This window comes from Cygnus olor, chromosome 17 (assembly GCF_009769625.2).
Source record: "Cygnus olor isolate bCygOlo1 chromosome 17, bCygOlo1.pri.v2, whole genome shotgun sequence".
NCBI lineage: Eukaryota > Metazoa > Chordata > Aves > Anseriformes > Anatidae > Cygnus > Cygnus olor.
In genome coordinates, this window is record NC_049185.1 from 9,234,165 (window position 1) to 9,252,976 (window position 18,812).

At 35.3% G+C, this 18,812-nt stretch overlaps 1 protein-coding gene across 10 annotated transcripts in view; it reads right to left on the minus strand.

The window, feature by feature from the left end:
- Window positions 1-18,812, minus strand: part of LOC121079460 (splicing factor SWAP) — a 48,626-nt gene that overhangs the window by 17,989 nt on the left and 11,825 nt on the right. For all 10 annotated transcript variants that reach the window (XM_040576764.1, XM_040576763.1, XM_040576761.1 and 7 more), the window contains 6 exons: window positions 14,964-15,201; window positions 14,460-14,591; window positions 14,028-14,121; window positions 11,580-11,757; window positions 8,854-9,087; window positions 7,171-7,361 (listed from right to left, as the gene is read on the minus strand). In XM_040576764.1, the coding sequence (XP_040432698.1) occupies window positions 7,171-7,361; window positions 8,854-9,087; window positions 11,580-11,757; window positions 14,028-14,121; window positions 14,460-14,591; window positions 14,964-15,201 (1,067 nt within the window). The remainder of the gene's footprint in view (window positions 1-7,170; window positions 7,362-8,853; window positions 9,088-11,579; window positions 11,758-14,027; window positions 14,122-14,459; window positions 14,592-14,963; window positions 15,202-18,812) is intronic.

Here is an 18,812-nt window from a genome sequence, read left to right on the forward strand (position 1 = left end):
AGCCACCACTTATGCCCCAAATGCCACATTAGTATGTGGCACTTGGTTTTATGTCTTTTGTATGGACTTTTGAAAAAGCAAGATAATGGAAGTTTTGAAACAAACAAGCTAACAACCCCCCCCGCAATCGTTCCATACTAAACAGAAGATGATGATGCATATATTCTACTTTATTTTTTTCCCCCAGAAATGGATGACCCTGAAACACTTGAAAGCTTTTTATTTCCTATAAATACTTAGCATATGGTATTCATTAGACAGTTAAGTTTTGCTTACAAATTAACAAATATTTTTTAAAAGATGCAAACATAAAATTATGTTATATGCGATTGTTACTCTAACAGGCATACAGCAATACCCACCGTCTATTGCTAATACAGCAGGATCAACTACAGCAGAAAGTGTGAAAGATGTACACAACCTACAGTTGTTGATAACGCTGTTATGCTTGGCAAAAATTGAATAGCACCTTATTTTTAAACCTGTACTACAAACTTCTATTTCATCCATAAACATACTACTGTCCACAAGAAAATGAATACTGTTACGAACAGGACAAAAGTAAGGACAAGCCATCTAAAGAAACAAATGAAAAACAAGTCTTCAAAAGAGAAAAGATGAAAGAGCCCAAACAAGTTAAGAACTGCTTTGTGCTATAGAATCTTTATATTCAGAGGCACAACGACAGATGACACTAGGGACAAGCCATTAAAACAGTTACTTTCAAGTTACGTGCTTGCCTGGTTTTGCAGCATTATAATGGTGAATTTGTCTCCTTGTTTAAATTGGATGTTAAGGTTTATACAGGTAACAGTTTGGGTATAGCCAACTGTCTTTTACAAGCAGATCAAAGTACTTATCACCCATAAAGCATTCCTGACAAGATAAAATATGAGAGATGAGCAGAATAATATGTATTAGAAACCTATCAGACATGCTATTAGGTAAATCATGCCTTGTATACAAAAATACTGTACTACACATGCAGAACACCTATCTGTACATCAAGTAACTGCTCTGAAGAAGTCAAATACACTGTGTGCTGCAGGGAGTATATAAAGCCTTGTCTACCCAGGCACCAGCATTGTCCCCCTCTCCTATTTTTGTCAGGTGTTACCTGCACCAGTAGATTCTGAGATGCTTTCTCTCTTCAATTGCTTTAACGGTCACTTAAGACCATTCGCTCTGACAAAAAATGAAGCTCTGCAGGCCTTCTTTTGGCAGGGACAGTAGGGATTAGACTTTGCCTACGTAAATCACATTTACCAAAACTTTGCTGGAAGTAGTGATTTGGCAGCTTAGATTCTACCTCTGCAAGGCTTCTATAACTTGCTGCAGTTATCAACCGCTGTTAACAAAAAGATTAAGCAAATGTTCACCAGCAAGACACCGAACCTTGCCAGGTTTTGCTTGGCTGCAAAACAGATGGAGAACCCCTGCTCCAGAGATGCTGCTTCCTTTTTTGCTCCCAGAGGCACCTAAGAACAACACTGCTTAAGTGGACAGGATTGGGAACAATCCAAAGTTTTGAATTAGAATTTTTGTAGACAAACAACGTTTTAAACCCCTAAAAAGTTGCAAAATGTGCTACAGGCCTGCTATACCACAGCCAACTACTACCAACGGTGATGTTTGTATTCAGAACTCAACTGATGCCAATAGCTGCATATCTGGAAGAGTCCTACAGTCCTCAAAATTAAAGGTTGCTCCCTACTGTAGGCGACAGAACCTTATGTTTGTGGCTGACTGATTGCAATTTCTCTTAACTACCCCTCATATGTGTTAGTTGGTATGCTTTTCTTGATACAATAGCATCCACCTGAATCATATATAAACATAAAATCATACACAAAGAGAGATGCTACCAAGCTACTGTTTACCCATCTCTTGAAAAAGCACAGACAGACTTCACCAGCTGCTAGTTACTGGAAGCTGATTAGCTTCAGGAACTGAGCTAGAGTTCCATGTTTTCTAAATGCTGCTCTGATGAAGGATTATTCATAACTGCATTACTGCTGTAATGCATCCAAGAATGGTGAGGAGTCATTTCTGAAAAGCTGTGCTGCTTCATTGCTCAAACTCATTTTTCAGCCTTTTGTTCCTCTTGCTTGATTTCACTTTAAGGAAAAACAGAAAACCATATAAAAGAATGAATTCAGCTAGGGAAAAAGTAGATCTGACTATTTTTATGATCCAGCTGAAGTCAAAGAGCTTAAAACTACTACATACTCTATGGTGCCGAGTGCCCTTTACATGCAGTTAGTGGAATCAATTTTGTTCCAACTTATATACTCAGTATCAGCAATTCTTTTAAGAAATACTACGTATCTTGAAAACCTGACAGAGGTCAAACAAAACTTTGTTCATTTAATGCATTTCTATACTGTGTGATAAGCAGGTTTTCAGCACCAATGTATGCTGTGTATAAACACACAAATAGCATGACTAGTTTTTATACAGTTATTTGGCAAGGACAAGCTCATGGGAATTATGCATCTCCCATGGAAATTCTCAACCCATTTTCATGCCTTATTATACTTTTCAGTCATTACTCTATTTCTGAGACACATTTTAAGCTACAAAAATCATTCCACTACATTAACTCTATGACCACTGCATATCAATCTTTGTTTCCCGGACTCAGCATTGGATGGCCGTCTCCCCAAAAGGGAGATAAAATCGGTTGCGACATTTTTGGTAAACCTAAATACTTTTTTCTTCATTTTGTGAAATTTCCACTATAGCTTCCATTGACCAAACTGCAAAACTAATTTTACATCTCTCTTTCTATTGATTATACATATGTATTCTTGATTACAGTTACTTTTTGTTATTGGAGAATACTTTTGCAATCAGTGTTTTTAAATGCATGTTTTTCTTTCTGGAACATGACTGAAAAAGCTTTTTTTTTTTATTTAAAAAAAAACAAGATCCATGCTATGTAGTTGTTTTTAAATTGATGTAGACACCATGATGCAGATTACTGGATTTTGAGTGTAGACAGCAGAAGACTGCCCATTAACACAGTACTAACATTCCCCATATAGAATGTCAATATTATTTCAAAAAGGCAGGTCACATCACTAACTTTTAAATACATATTTGAAATTCTAAATAAACCGTTTTATAAACAAATTGTTTTCCAACTATTTCTATTGGTAAGAAGCAGAGAAACTGGTTGCTTTAAAATTCTTAGATACATGGGACTTTGTGTGAGAAAAAGAGATGCCTTCTCTGAAACAGTACTTCTGCGGCAGAAGAAAACCAGACATTTTTAGCAAGTAAGTTTACTGAGAAGTGGAATTTGGGTGAGGCTTTTGTTGAAAAGTTGACTTGCTTTTTAATAAGCTCAACTTAGACCTTGAGTAATTTCAGATGCAAGTGGGGACACTCATCTGCTCTTCTGAAAAGAGACAACTGTTATTGAAGAGTTATTGTGCCTACGTCCTTGACAAATCCCTTTGAGGAGAAGAGCAGACAAAGTCTCAGGAATTTTGCGCTGGCATTGTCTCTTTGCATTCACTCTTCAACATATAACTGGAAAAACATACTGTACATGTACCAGTCATAGGGAAAACATGTTAGCATTAGCAATGAGAATCCTAAACAGGATCTCTTAGCATGTGCTTGTACTCAATTCATTAATCTGCTACTATGCTGATATGGAATTCTTTCTGTGGCAAAGGAAACAACGGAAAGCCACGTCATTCATTCTTGTTGCAGTCTGTCACAACCATTATCTGAAATTTTCAGTTGGTACCCAAGATGAAGTTTTGCTTGATCAGTGCAACCAAGAACTCCTTGCTGGCTTTTCTAAGAGTGACACAGATCCAAACCCAGGAAACCGAGACTCTACTTCCCAACGATATTTGTGTTTGCAATGTGCATGGTTGGTCTGACTGCAACACACAGTTTTTTTTCTGGCTTCTGTAGTATCCCACAAAAATACCCCTAAGCTGCATAAATTTCAGGTCCTATTTAGGCTGGGTATCAGGAAACTACATAGCCTACACCAAATCCCACTCCTACTTTTTTCCCTCATAGCTGTTTACAACTACTGCAGTGAAGACCTAAGTCCAAGGTGACTTTCTTGAAACGGGTTTTGATGGTTTTTCTTCTGCTAAGAGAAGAGATTGTCTGGACTTGTTGGAGGCGTCCATACATTTGCTGAAAACACAAGACACCCCTGTCTTTTATGAAGCATGCATGAGATCACACTGGATTGGGATGTGCTACGATAAAACGATACTCAGACTGAAAGAAAAAGAGGTTGACAATCTAGCCTCTTCTTCACTCTGAAGTTAAGCAATTAGGAACTTAAATGGAAAATACACAATGCACATGGGAAAGTGTCGCTTGGATAGAGAACATAGCTCTGCTGCCAAAACCTGCAGATGGAGAAAAAAGCTTCAGGACAGAGCTATGATGTACGAACAAATCAATACTAGAAGGATTTTCCTATAGAATAAATGCAAATCCCTCACTTAGGCTTTTAAAATTGTAGTTATTTTATTGAAATCAGAAAAGGTTTATGTGAAATGCATTATTTCTAAGCTGTTTTGAACAGCAATTTCCATTTATTAATATGGAAAAAAGCAGATCAGTGGCTTTGATCAATGCAAGTTTTTGGAGTTTGGTTTTATATTTCTTCACTAAAATTTGCAGAAAAGCATTCCTAGGAAACAAATGTCTTCAGCTGAAGAAGGGAGACAAAGAATACAGTTTTTGTATGGCTCCTATCTCTTCCAGCTTTCAACAACAAGCTGGAAATGATTAATTCCAGAAACATCAATCTCTCTTGATCTCTCTATAGTGATCTTGAAGATACAAATAAAAATTATGAATACACTGTTGAAGTAAACAGTCTATTGGAGTCAAGAGGACAAAATATATTTCACTATTCTTAGAGTCTGTTGAACATGACTAAAGTACAAAAACCAAAAATTACCATAGAGAAAGCTGAGACTTTCATTACAGTTTTGTCATTACTGTAGAAAACAAATTTGTAATCTGCATTTTTCTGTAGCTCGTGCTTTTGAGATTCTCTTTTTTCTTTTTTGCAGAGACAATGTTTACTTTTTTTTTTTTTGAATGGCATGAATATAAGCATTTTGAACCAATGCACATTATTACTTACTACCTATGGGCTTTTGCAAAGGCTCACAATTTCTACACCAAACACAAAGTAGTAATTAACCAGCAGCAGGACTAGAAATCAAACCTAAAAATAAAATCCACATACAAACTGCTTACTAAGTTATGACCAAAGCAAAAATGAAGCAAGTTGGCAAACTTATCATCTGTATGTCTCTGTTGTGAGAGGCACTATACACTAACAAACACTATTGTACCAACTTTTAAGTTACTAGCTAAAGGTTACCACCTATGGCAGACACAGACAGAGTAAGTGCAATTATGTCTTTACACTTATATAGCTGCTTCAAACATGATTATACCAACCTATTATTTTTTACATAATGAAGTACTAGAAAACTTGTGGACGTTAATATAAAACTAAAGTATTTCTGCAACTTAACTTAAACATCTTTTGACCCAAGGTTGCCCCTTTAAGCTTGCCTACTCAAAAATTCCAGGTCTTATAAAACTGATTTCTAGAGGCTGTACCCAAAAAGGTATTTTAATTGATCCACATACTGCCTGGTAATAGTTCGATTTGCTGCAGAAGATAATGCCAGATAACTGATTAATAATTACTTCTGCATGATAAAACCTCTTTTTTTCTTCTTTGTGATAAATTCTAGTAAACCAGTGTGTGACCAGTAGAAAATAGATTTTAATTTCCTTTGGAAACAACAGCCCAAACAGTCAAATGGCAAGGTAACTTACTAGCAACTCTATTATCTTTTTATAGCTAGGCATAAAGCCTTTATCAACCTCCAGGTTACTTTTAGATTGGCCTAAGAGTGCAATATCATGATGACCAACTCAAAACAGAGCTTCTGAAAGCTCTCAAACTGACATTACCTTAGTATGATCTATTACAATTGACTGTCCAAACTGGGGATACAGGGACAAATTGTCAGGAGCTTTGCAAAGACAAAAGACGGAAAGCAGTCTGCCTGTGCTACATACACTAGGACTCTAGAAAGCAGCAAAGTGCACAAATTTGTAACACAACTATCAAAAATTCTTCTTTGAAAGAAGTGCAGGAATACTGACACTCCAAATTGCTTTGCTCTAGATAGATATCCGCTTCATCTGTCCAGAACAGATTCTACTAAACAAACCCAAGGCACTGGGCCACTTTATCATCAGAATGGCACAAGCATATACTCTGGAAGACAACAGAATAATTAGTCCCCTCAATTCTTTCACTTTGAGTTTCTTGTTTTGATTCTTTACTACCTGCTCTGTGAGTAGCATGCATGCACACATTACACGTTTGAATTTTGCGCTGCTATCCACAAATTCAGTTTTGTTTTTAAAATCATACCCTTGTACTACTAATAGATCTTTTATAACTCCCATAATAAACTGCTGCCTAAGAGAAAAATATCCTAGCAGGCAAACCTTTTAAAGCACTTACCTGAAATACTCAACTAACATAATAATGATGAATAACAGTCACCATATAATCTAGATTTTTCCCACCTATGTATTTATTTTCTTGATTAAGGATGCTCCAACTAGAAACTTAAAGTGGTATGCATCATTTCACTACACATTTACCTCAGTTTTATACCAGCTAAATTAAAAAAAATTGAACAGCAGGACAGGTTCAAAGTAAATCTGAATGTAAGCTCAGTTGCCTGCGTATTGTTTTAAAATTTTGAAGATGTCTACTCACACCAAAATAAACTTGAAACAAGCAAATATTAAAGTAGATAACTAAATAAATTTGAAAGAGGAGCATTCTACTTAACAGACCACTAGCGCAGAGTTAAACTTGCAAGTTTATTTTGCTTTCTGTAACTGGCAATCTGACCTTTGAATTACACACCTTATTTCTCTACCAGTTTTTTAATTGACATTAAGAGGCATATGTAAGATAATTGAAAAAAGATTAAAAAGTGTTTTAAATTCAAGTTTCTGTCCATCTGTAAAATATTCCATCTCTTCTGTCAACTTGATAAAATACTCCCAGATTCATACCCCACTGGTAATTTTTCTGCTAGCTTTATGGTAAAGAGAAATGTATTTCCTGCATACCTCAACACTGAAGGAATTCTCTTCAACCTTCTCAGTTTCTGCCTCTGCCAGAGGATTTTTCAGAGTCTGCAAGAACAGTGCAGCTTTCCTTTTGCGTTCTGCTTGTAGCTGCTTTTCTTTTGACTCCTTGGAGGCCTGTGCAAGCTTCTCCCTCGCCGCAGCTGCTAGTCTATCCTCAAGTTTCTGCTTTGCTAAGGAAGATAAAAAAAAATCAAGTTTAGAATGAATCACACTTGTGCACCTTAAGTTTCCTTGAAAGAAACACACAAACAAAAAAGAACAGAACCAAACAGTCCTCCCAGCTATATACAAACCTTTCTAGTACATCTATTCAAAGAGATAGTAAGGACAGATCAGTTGAAACGATCAAATTCTACCCATTATAATTTATAGGTAACGTCATTTGTCAATGAAAAGCATTAACACAGTGAAAATTGTTAAGCTTAAAGAAACTGCCATAAAAATCTGATCCTGGAAGTGTAGCATACTAGTGTTTTCCTTAGTATTTACAGAAGCTGCCTAAAATAGTAGCAGTGCAAGTTCAGAGGCTTTTTCCTTCATACTCCTTAAAGCAATGCACTCTTCATTTTGCTTTTCTCACAGGCTGGATCATTTTCTCACATCTTCCAGCCCAATTTATATATATCTAAAAAAGTTTACAAAGGAGTTTGCTCCAGATAGCTTTACAAATGGTTTTGCCGTTGTTATAAACAAGTATTGTTATGCGATTAAAGAAGAAAACAAGCCACTTTAGCTATGCACAGAACGATTTTTTTTAAACCTGCTTCATCTTACGTTTCCAGCTCTGTGTTCTGTACACACACAAGATGATTTTCTGGTTAATTGCAACCAACCCAGCTTTTCCCCAACCATCTCTTATGCTTCATTTTTACTACCATATACAATATTTCATACTTGCTCTACATATGTATCACTAGAGTATACTCGGTGCTACAAAAGTGTAGAAAGGAACTGTTACTTAGAAGTTAAAAAAAAAAGTACTGTTTGACAATGAAAAATTAAATTCCTGTGGCATACTCACAGTTATAAGAGCAATATTAAGTTTTTAAGCTGGCAAACACTGACAGCATCTCTACTTTATATTAAACAGTCTCTACTGTGAAACCGCCTGGGGGATGAAGGTGGGAAATTTGATCCCTTCAGAAGATCACTTCATTTGAATTCACACTGCATACCCTTCTGCCCTTACATATACACAGTAACAGAGAAACCCATACAACGACTTAATGGCACTGCATTATAACAGGAACAAAACACCAGCAAGGTGATATTAGTGTATATGAGCATGCTATGTTACTGAAAAATAACTTGAAGCATTTCATTGTTCTGTGAAGAAAATGAGAAATGGACATGTCTTTTTCTGGGTTGTGTAAATGCAAACTGGAAACTAGTTTGCTGTTTTACCCCAAGTTTGTAAAGAAAAAAAAAACTCAGAAAGATCATGTACCATGGCAAACTATTCAATGCCATTTTGTTATAGTGTCAGTTTTAACTGAGCAACCAATGAATATTTTGTACTTAACAATAAGTAAGAAACTGTGGGAAAGGGAAAAAAAAATCTATTCCTGTAAACATAATATGGTGAAGACTGAAAATACTTAAAACACTGTACTTTACAAAGGACTCAATCTTTCATTTTGCTTTCAATATAACATGGGATACCTTGTTTAGCTTCCAACTCCTCCTGAGTAAGCTGAGGTTTTTTCTCTTCAGCAGGAGTAGAAGGAGTGGTAACAGCTGGAGTATGGTTTGAAGCATTATTAGCATTCTCCTGGCCTTCCTTGCCCTCTTCCTCCTCCTCATCACTGTCATCATCTAATTTAACACGGTTTTTCTCCAAAGGAAGAAGGTCATTTTCCTTGGCCTTGATTGCAAAGCTTATTGGAGCAAATGATGCTGTGAATGAATGGGTAAGATTTTACACATCATTAGACAACAGTGGAAAGCACGTTGAATTTCTTGTCTTTATCCATAACTCCTGTAGCCTACACCATGAAAGAAACCAAAAACAAGAAACAGATCTGTATCATCCTTACACTGTGGTAATTATTTTGGGGGACAATACAATAAATTTTTTTCTTCTTTGAACATATTTTGGAAACTATTTCCCTGAAATGTTCAGCCTCAAATTAAAAAATTTCAGATACAAACCATTTTTTAGACCCAGCCATACAACACAGTTGTTAAAATGTTTTTCATTTATTTAAAATCAGTTAAGGGTTTCCCACCCTCAAAATTAGGTGAGAATTGGTCTTTGGATTGAAGCATGAAACCAGAAACGTTCCAGTCTAGGATAAAATACTTCGTAATTCTATAAGAAGTAGAAAAATAGTTGAAAATATTTTTTTATATTTTATATCAGACACTGCAATTAGCCCTATAGTATAACTAGAACTTAAAATACATCTCTAAAGGATCACTTGCATTCCATATTTTTCTGCAAATCTGTTATCTCAGGCCAAAGAGATATGAACAATCCTAGGAAAGAATTCAGTATTTCCTCTCTATGGTTGCTTTCTTTCTTGTTGAATCTGTTTTCCCAGTTTCTTCTCCCCACTGAACACTCCTTCTGCTAAGGCTGCTGACACACTGCAGTATGATACAGTCCCTTATGCTTCCTTCACACTAACTCTGACGGTTTGTGCAACAATAGCATTTGTCAGGCTCACAGAACAGAACTTAAATACTTACATGCATCTATATGAAAATTAATTATTTTGGGGAGATAACAACATTTCACTATAGAAGAAATAAATGCAAAACTTAAACCCTGTTCCCTAAATGCACTGTGTCTTAACTATAGTCTCGCTGTGGCAAAATTAGTGGTCAAATATTCCTTTCAAACAGTCCTCCCTGCTACCCCAGCACAAAAGCACAACACTACACATCCATGACAGCACAGACAAAGGAAAAAGAACGCCTGTACACAAACCACAGAAACCCACAAAAAAAATTGTGGATTGTTTCAAGCTAGTCTTCGTTACTGGATCTTCCAAAAATAATAAATATAGATATACATTAGCTACACTTAAGTCTGAACTACTGCTTTTCCCTCAAATAATTTTTCTTGCAATGTTTTCTGAAAACTGTTTTCTGGAAAAACACAGAATTCATCTCTAAACAGTTTATCCAAAAAGTAACTTTAAAGAATAAAAGACTGATTTGCTCACACATCTCAAGCAAAACAACTCACTGCTATATGATCTGCTGCAATACTTGTCTTTCACAAATAGGAATGCCTGTTGCATGCATATATATAAATATCCTCTAAGATTCTAGTAACAGAAAATTAAATACAACAATTAATTTACATACCAATGTTTTAGAAAATATAAGCTTTGCATCTTCTAATTCTAGGGTAAGAAAACAGGCTCATAAGTAAGTAAGAACCCCAAAATTACAAGATAAGAGATCATAATGGCAATTTATCAACTTTTTCATATGACTAAACCAATCCTAAAATGGGATTTTAATCCTTCAGAAGCAAAAGAAAGGTTCGGATATTATGTTTGTCTTAGAGCCAGCTACTGCATTTACATTACAAGAAAGTGGGATTTGTACCATACCAGCAAGTGAAAATAAATTTATAGGAATAAGACCACAGGGAGTAGGTAGACTCATCAGCAATTAAGTAAGCCTCTGAATAAGGTAGAAGGTAGTACTTGTCAGCGGGAACACTGGTTAAGAGTTTGTCTTCTGCTTTGTTTCCTAATGGCTTTTAATTCTACTTGTATCTTTTAAGCTTCTATTTTATACTGAAAAGATGACATTTTACGATTTCTTTTTCTGACAGGCCAGGAAATCAGTTCTTGAATATAAAAAATCCGTTTTCAAACTCAGGATATTAACAGCGTGTTAGCTGAATTTGGCTTTTAAGAGATCCTCCCACTTTGTCCCTCTGCTGCTATAACTGCAAGAGGAAAAAAATTTCACTTGCACGTGAAAAGGCTTTTTTTTTCCCCAGTACGACTAACATGCAACATTGGAAGACTGATTAACCAAGAAATAAGCGTAGTGTACTTCCTCCATGTGTATGGTTTCAAACAAGACTAGTGCTTTTATTCAGGAGGAGTACCTTCTTTCTTACAGAGCTTGTAACTGTCAAGTTTTAAATGACAAAAATAAAATTTTGCTGGCGTCATTGATGAAAGCCTTCAACTTTGCACTAAACTAACACAAAACAATTTATTCTGTCAGACAGTAAATACCTCACAGTCTGATAAAAGAAAAATATGAAAGCAAGCAAATTGCTTACTTCAAAATTTTTTTATGCTTTTAGTGAAAATAATGCTTAAATTCTTTTCCCTACTCCCCTCCCGCACCCCCTTTTTTTTTCTTCACTATATGCTAACAAATATTTTTACGGCCAACAACTCATGCCAACGTACCTTTGACCAATTTACCATCACTGACAGTTTTAGAAGGAGGAACATCCTTTTTAGTTCCTGGAACTCCCTTAGCACTTGGCTCAGATGCGTCTTCAGGTGTGTGCTCATCTGCAAATTGAGTCTCACTTGGCGTATCAGTTGCAGTATCTGCTGGAACATCTTCGGATGAAGATACTCCCTTTTCAAAAGAAATGTTTAATTTTACCATTTGGGTAGTTTATGAGAGTTAATGCTGTGCTTGGGGAGCTGCAATTCTGCCAACTATTTCAAACATCACTTTATCAACAGCTAATTGTACATCAATAAGCAGTCATGACCAAAGTTTGCTCCTTGTAAATAATACACTGCTTCACATACACCCACAGGCTGCACAGACTAGAGATCTGCAGTAAGATGTGTTGTTATTTTAAAGGGAAGAAAATGTTTTTCAGCTGGTACACTTTTGCAAACAACTGTTTTAAAAATGGCATTTTTTAAAACTGGACCCTAAAAGCATATACTTTATTTCCAAAGTATTTTCTTTTAGTTCTCGATCTCCAGAGTTCAGGACAAAATCCATTAAAGTTGATTCACAGAACAAAAGCTTGAGACGTTTTTTGCTAGATACCTTCTGTACAAATTCAAGTTATTACAGGGATGAACACAAGGTAATGTCTGACTCGTCCTAACCTTTTGCTGAAGAACACTGGGCCTATCAATGGTTTTTGTGACATTAAACTGATACAGTACAGATGTTGTAAGATTTTCAAAAGAGTAAAGAATTATTGTTCCTACTGTTACATGACTGAATCATTCAAGACAACTTCTACACTCATACTGTAAGAATATTAAGACAGATATTGTAGAATATTAAAAATATTTACATGGCAAGTCAGGGGATCACATTAAATAATTTAACATTTAAATGAACCTCTCTCAGCAAATAGTTTGGTCGCTTCCCACTGGCAGCTGTTAAGTATATTTAATGTTGAAATATCATGTATTGAAGCAATCCTTTCATTGCTCCCTGCAGCCACTCCCTGACCAACAGAACTAATTTCTGAAAATCCTCTGAGAGGAAACGGATTTCATGTATTTACTGAAGCCAACAGCACAGTCTTCTATTAACTTTAATGGCCAAAAGGAGAATAATCAATTGCATTAGTTGCCTATACTTACATTATTAAAGCATAAAAATAATACTGAAATCATTATTCTAAAAAATTAAAGAGAACGGCAATATCTAAAAAACCATGCAGTAAGAGAATATTCATTGCTACACAAGTCCTCAGGGGACTTAAACCAGTTTCTGCTTGCTTCTTAGCTACTAGAATCATTTGAACACCTAAAAGGAATCTTTTATCATTATACTTTGGTTAGCGCACAATTTCCCCAGAAAATAAATGTTAATGAGTCTTGATTAATTATGTAACTTTTATGAATTCAACCCACTAGTTTGGAAATAAGAAATTCTACAGTAACAGTTATCACTGTGGTACAGGACAATTTTGCACGTAATTTATCAGTTGACTGAGATAATATTTACTACAGCTTATCTTTAAAAATAGTGTTTTCCAAACATTTTTCATGATTAAAATAAGAGACAAAAGCATTTCAAACACCAACTATTATTGAAGTTCTTCATTTTCCAGAAAGTTACTTTGAGGAGTTTACCCACAGGCCTACCTTCTTCAGTTTAAGTAATTAATTGCTGAGCACTCCAATCTAAGCCTTGAGATGACAAATGACATAGGGCCTAAAAAGAAAATAGCTCTTTCCCATGAAAAGTTAACATCAGATTAAGTATTTCTGATAATATTTGCAATTTTATTTTCAGTAAGAGAACAGACAATCTAATGCTATTAGCTAACATGAGAATGGTTAAAAACAAGGATGCCAAGTTTGGGTATTATCTTTTAATAACATGACTAGAAGAAGCGAAGGAAGTAAGAAACTGACATGAGATTTTGAAGGTCCGGTATTATTTCAGTCAGTCATGCTAGGATTCCTCTGATAGAAAACCTCACTCAGAAAAAAGCATGCCAGCAATATAGTTTGGCTACTACTCTACAAAGAACCATAAAGCATGTGGCTGTTAAAAAGTTATACCTCATCTTCACGACAAAAAAACACTAATCCTAATTCTACAAGGCTGCAAACCTCCACAAGGCATATACTGCCTTGTATAGAAATTCAAAAGATTCACCGTTTGGCATTTTAGACTACAACCATAGTGAATGGCTGCTTATACTAAAAAGCAAGAAGTAAATATCATACCACCTCATGTATCCCAAATTAAATGCTATACAAAATTAAAAACGAACAAAAAAAAAAAGCATTCGCATCCTTTGCTATAATTCAGAGATTTCAATTTTTAAAGTCTCATGATAATAATGATAATACACTAAACAAGTCCTTTTCCCACTTACGCTGTATTTTTAACATATGCACATATAAACACACACATACCTGAGAGTTGTCACTGCTTTCTTTTTGAAGAAAGAACTGTTTTTTAAATTCATAATACGCATTATACTGGTGCCATGGTTGCAGGAACTCAAATCTGTTAAAACAAATGAACACAGTATATACCAACAATCTATTGTTGTCTAACTCTCTCTTGCAGATAGAACAATATTTTATGTTTGGAAGCATTGTAACGTACGCCTAAATTTCCAGAGGATATATATTGAGAGCATGGTTTTGAAAGACGTTTTTGCTTGTTTGGTTGTTTTTAACGTTTTGGCAATAATGCTTTGGCATTACTTTTAAGTAGATCCCTGAATTTCAATAAAAAAAAAAAAGACATAAGTCCCTTCTTGAGATCTCCATGCTCTGCTAATATATTTAAAAATGAAAACCTCAAACTTTAAAATAAAAAACAGAATAATGTTTTCTTACCTGAGATCATTTTTGGCACGAACACTAGTTTCGAATTTTATCCCATTCCTAGCAACATACTCAGCTAGCTTGTCAATAACAGGTTGGATATCTGGGGGTGGAGGTATAATGGCAACCACTGGAGCAATTGTGCTGAAAACATCAAAAGTACATCATTTTTATAAACAGATTATAAGTATCTTTCAGACTCTTGTTTTAACACCCCCCCCCCCCCCCCCCCCCCCCCCCCCCCCCATGAAATAGAGGCTTGCTCTCTAGGCTTATTATGCAGTTAAAGTAACTGCTGATTTTCCACATAGAAAAAAACATCATAGTACCTGAATAACAGTAACCACATATAATATCAAAGACCAAAGTGAAGCCAGGTAATCAAAGCTGTAGAAACACTGCTGAATGTTACCGAGGCATCACCAATAATACCGCTGTTACTAAACATTTCATATTGCAGTGCAAGAAAGAGTCCCCTCCACCAAACACACACAACTATAAAACTGTATGTGGTACCTTGTAGATGTTGTGGTAGAGGTCAACCCACTGCTGCTTTCGGTTGTGTCTGGGGGAGGTGGAGGTGTAGTACCAGGGGGTGGAGGTACTGATGCTACCCCTGTAGTGCTCGATACAGTCACCCCTGCAGGCAATGCATTGTAGTAGGTGGCGACATCTATTCCCGGAGGTGGAGGTGCGAGGCAGTAGGTTCCATCAGGCAGCATATAGTAACTATAATACATGGCTGCCACGGTTGCTATAAAGAAAAAAAACAAAAACAAACATATTAAAGAATAAAGTTCTAGTTAGAAGAAAAACATACGATAATAATAAAAAGCTACTATGGCATCAGAACAAAACCATCTACAATCTAGATTCACAACAACACAAAAAAAATGTGTAAAAAGAATGTTCACATTAATACACTCAGAATGAATACGAAATAAGTATGATTAAAAGAAAATCAGAATATACTGAGGGTCAGATGGAAGCCAAATAGGTAGGAATAACAAAAAAAAAAAAAAGTGAATCACCAGAGAACGCTTACAAAAAAACAACCTAATATGAAATCGTTCTTCCTAAACTAAATTAACCTCTGGCATTGTAGCTTAGATAAAATTGTGTATGCATTAAGAACAAAGTGCGCATATATTCAAAACTAACACTGAGAAATTAAACTCCTATTATTGCTAGTGGTTTAATTAAACGACAGCATTGCTTTAAGAGCAAAATGCTTTTTCAATATAGAAAATTACAATAACTATTAAGTTAGTTCTAAGTTCCACTTTATTAACAACCATTCCTAATTGCCTGTATATAAAGCTGGTAAAAAGCTGTTTTGAGTATCTGAGTAGTTTTTCCTTATATCTGGTAAATACATTTGCATTACAAGCTTTGGAATCAAAGTCATGCTGAGTGTATATCCACTTACATAAACTGTATATGCAGGTAAGCAGAAATTAGGCAATATAGTCTATTAACGCTGAAACTACATAGGCATTCACAAAATCTAGAAACTTTAAAGGTTTACAGGTGATTTTTCATTCTTCATAATAGCAAATCTCACATTAGACTACCTTCACAGTAGCTGCCATTGGACAATTGTGCTACATTGTACACGTATGCTACAATCAAACTCAGAAACATTTCGCATATACCAAGTGCAAATGGAAAGAAAAGAAAATAAAAACCCAGAACAATTCACAATGGCCAATGCCTTATTTCACTCATTACCTGCATACAAACTCCTCATTTACAGCACAGCTGAATGTGCCACTGCTATTCATTATGAACAGAAAAGAATTTGCTTTCTAAAATGATCTTAGAGGGTAGTCTCTATCTGTATGATTGCCAGTGAGGTCTTTTCCTGCATTTGATTGGTAAAACTTCACATATCAAGCTTGGAGTTACTGAAGTGTGCCTTAAATTTTTTGATCAAGTAGATGAGGCTGACGGGAGATCTATTCACAAGAATGGCACAGAACCAAAGTGACAATACAGACTTCATCATGAAGAGAAGTGAACTACTTTTGTTTGCCTCAGGTTTGTATATATCTTTATTTTCTAATCCCCAGTCAAGAGATCTACTTCCAGCTAAACGAGACTAAATCATATTTAGTCCATAACTTTGTATTAACTCATACAGTAAGTAGGCAGGATGAAAAATTTTCACATTTTCACATATTTTTCACATTGGTGATTTAGTGCTGTTTAGTGAATTTACAGTCTGAGGCAGCATATCAAAAGATGAGCAAAAAGGCAAATACTTGGCCATTAAGCTAAGCATCTTTTCAGCTCAAGAACCTGACAGTTCACTATTACTAGCCAATGCTTGAGTCCACCACACTAGCTCTGCAATGTAAGATCACATACAAGGCTGTATCATCTGGGGAAACTAGCCACTAACAGGGAACAGCTACACTACAATGAAACTGAGATTTATAAACTAAAAATAGTAAGTAACAAAGATTCCTTTTTCTGGAACACTGTCTAAACTCAATTCTAGTACAAAAATGCTAAAACACAAATTATGAAAGTACATCCACATTTTTCTATGCTGCTCCCACCATTAGTGGTTTAATATATTGAAGTATTTCCAATATACTCAGCATACCACTCGGCAGATAGTAATTATCAAAGGAAGGACGGGAAGTTCTGGTTATGTCTAATTAACACCACCAGAATGTAATAGACACGTAGAACTGTGCAGGGAAGATTAGCACATCTAACTCAAGCTAGCGCAGAAAGTTGTTTGGAAAATCTCAGTATACACAGCTAAGCACAAGCAGCAAAACAGAAAAAAACAAGCAATTTTTTAATGCAAACGCACATGGAGATTAACATCCTTTGCTATTTTACCTAGTGCAATAATATCTTTCATTCCTTTGTATATAAATTGCTTTAGGATTAAAGCTTTCTGCTTCAATAACATCCCACTGCAGCAAGTACCACAATTTTGTATTTCAAAGTACTATGCTAAATATATATGCAACTTTGATACTTCGTAGTTTTATCCAGTGCCTTCTTTATGGACTCTCTATTATGGACATACATAAATAAGTCACTGAAGTGCCTCATCATTACCTGCTCATTTTTATATCTTCCAGTGCTGCTTCTTATTCTAATCACATCTCACTCTAACAGTGCTTTCTAGTAGAGACAACCTAATCACTTTCTGATCTCATGATGGATAACCCATTTTGTGGTCATTAAAAAAAAAAAACTTATAAAACATACCGTTAGTAAAAACTGCCACTTAAAACCCTGCTAATTTTGTAGGTATCTTAAAAATGGATACGAGAATCTCTTATTTAAACCGCGTTAGTTGAGAATCCGAAGTACTTAAAAAATACTGTACTACTATGCAACTGCAAGTCATAGATAACCAGATTAGCCTTACTGCTCTGCATTACATAAGAATACATTACCACAAAATCTTTTTGTTTCTAAATAGAGGTAAAAATTTTATTCTTTCCACGGAAGTTTGAAATTAAACATTAGTTTTCTTTGTGTACATTTACAAGCATTACTTTGCATAGAAATATCTTACCAATAGTTTAAAATGGAAGGGAATTTTTATTTCCAAGATGATTTTAGGGTAGAGAAAAAAGGGTTGCAGGTCTCAATTAGGGTTCGTCTAGCAAAATCAACACTCATTGAATGTTAGCATAAAAGTTGCACAACATTGAAAAATACACGCAATTTGTATCTGCTGGATATATATTAAATATAGAGACACACAGAAGCCTCAAGAAGCAGATGAGTTTAGCAACGTAATACCAATACAATGAACAACCGATTTGAGTAAGTTTTCCAAGCTAAAGGTTTGTCAGATGCTAAACGCCTGTTTCTTGAGAGAGCAAAGGCTTGTGGCTTGCTTGCTTTCTTTAAGCAAGTATTTTATAATGCTTTAATTAGCTTAACACTTCACACAAGGGCACTCACTTCCTGTAAATCTAAAGATTTTCCACAGAAAGGTGTATAAACAGAAAGTATACAGGTAAAATATTTCAAAGGATTTAGACTAAGAATTTACATTTCTGGAGGCAAAGTTTAATCAATGCATTAAATTACAGTCCTCTTAAAAGTTTCCTAAACAATTCTGTGTGGCAGTATTTACTTTCTTCAAAGAATAACTTATCTGTAAGGAGAGCAGAATAAAGATCTATTAAGTTTTAAAGGCAGAGAGAGCAGAGCTGTAGGCTTAACTTGTATTGCTATTAAATGATAATCTCCAAGTCTGCATCACATTCATTCAGATTCAAGCCTGACATGAAAGTAATCAGAAAACTGAAGGGCATTTATCCATAGAGACACTTATTCTGATTTCAGTCTTTCTTGAAATAACCAGTAATTTTCCATTTCTCT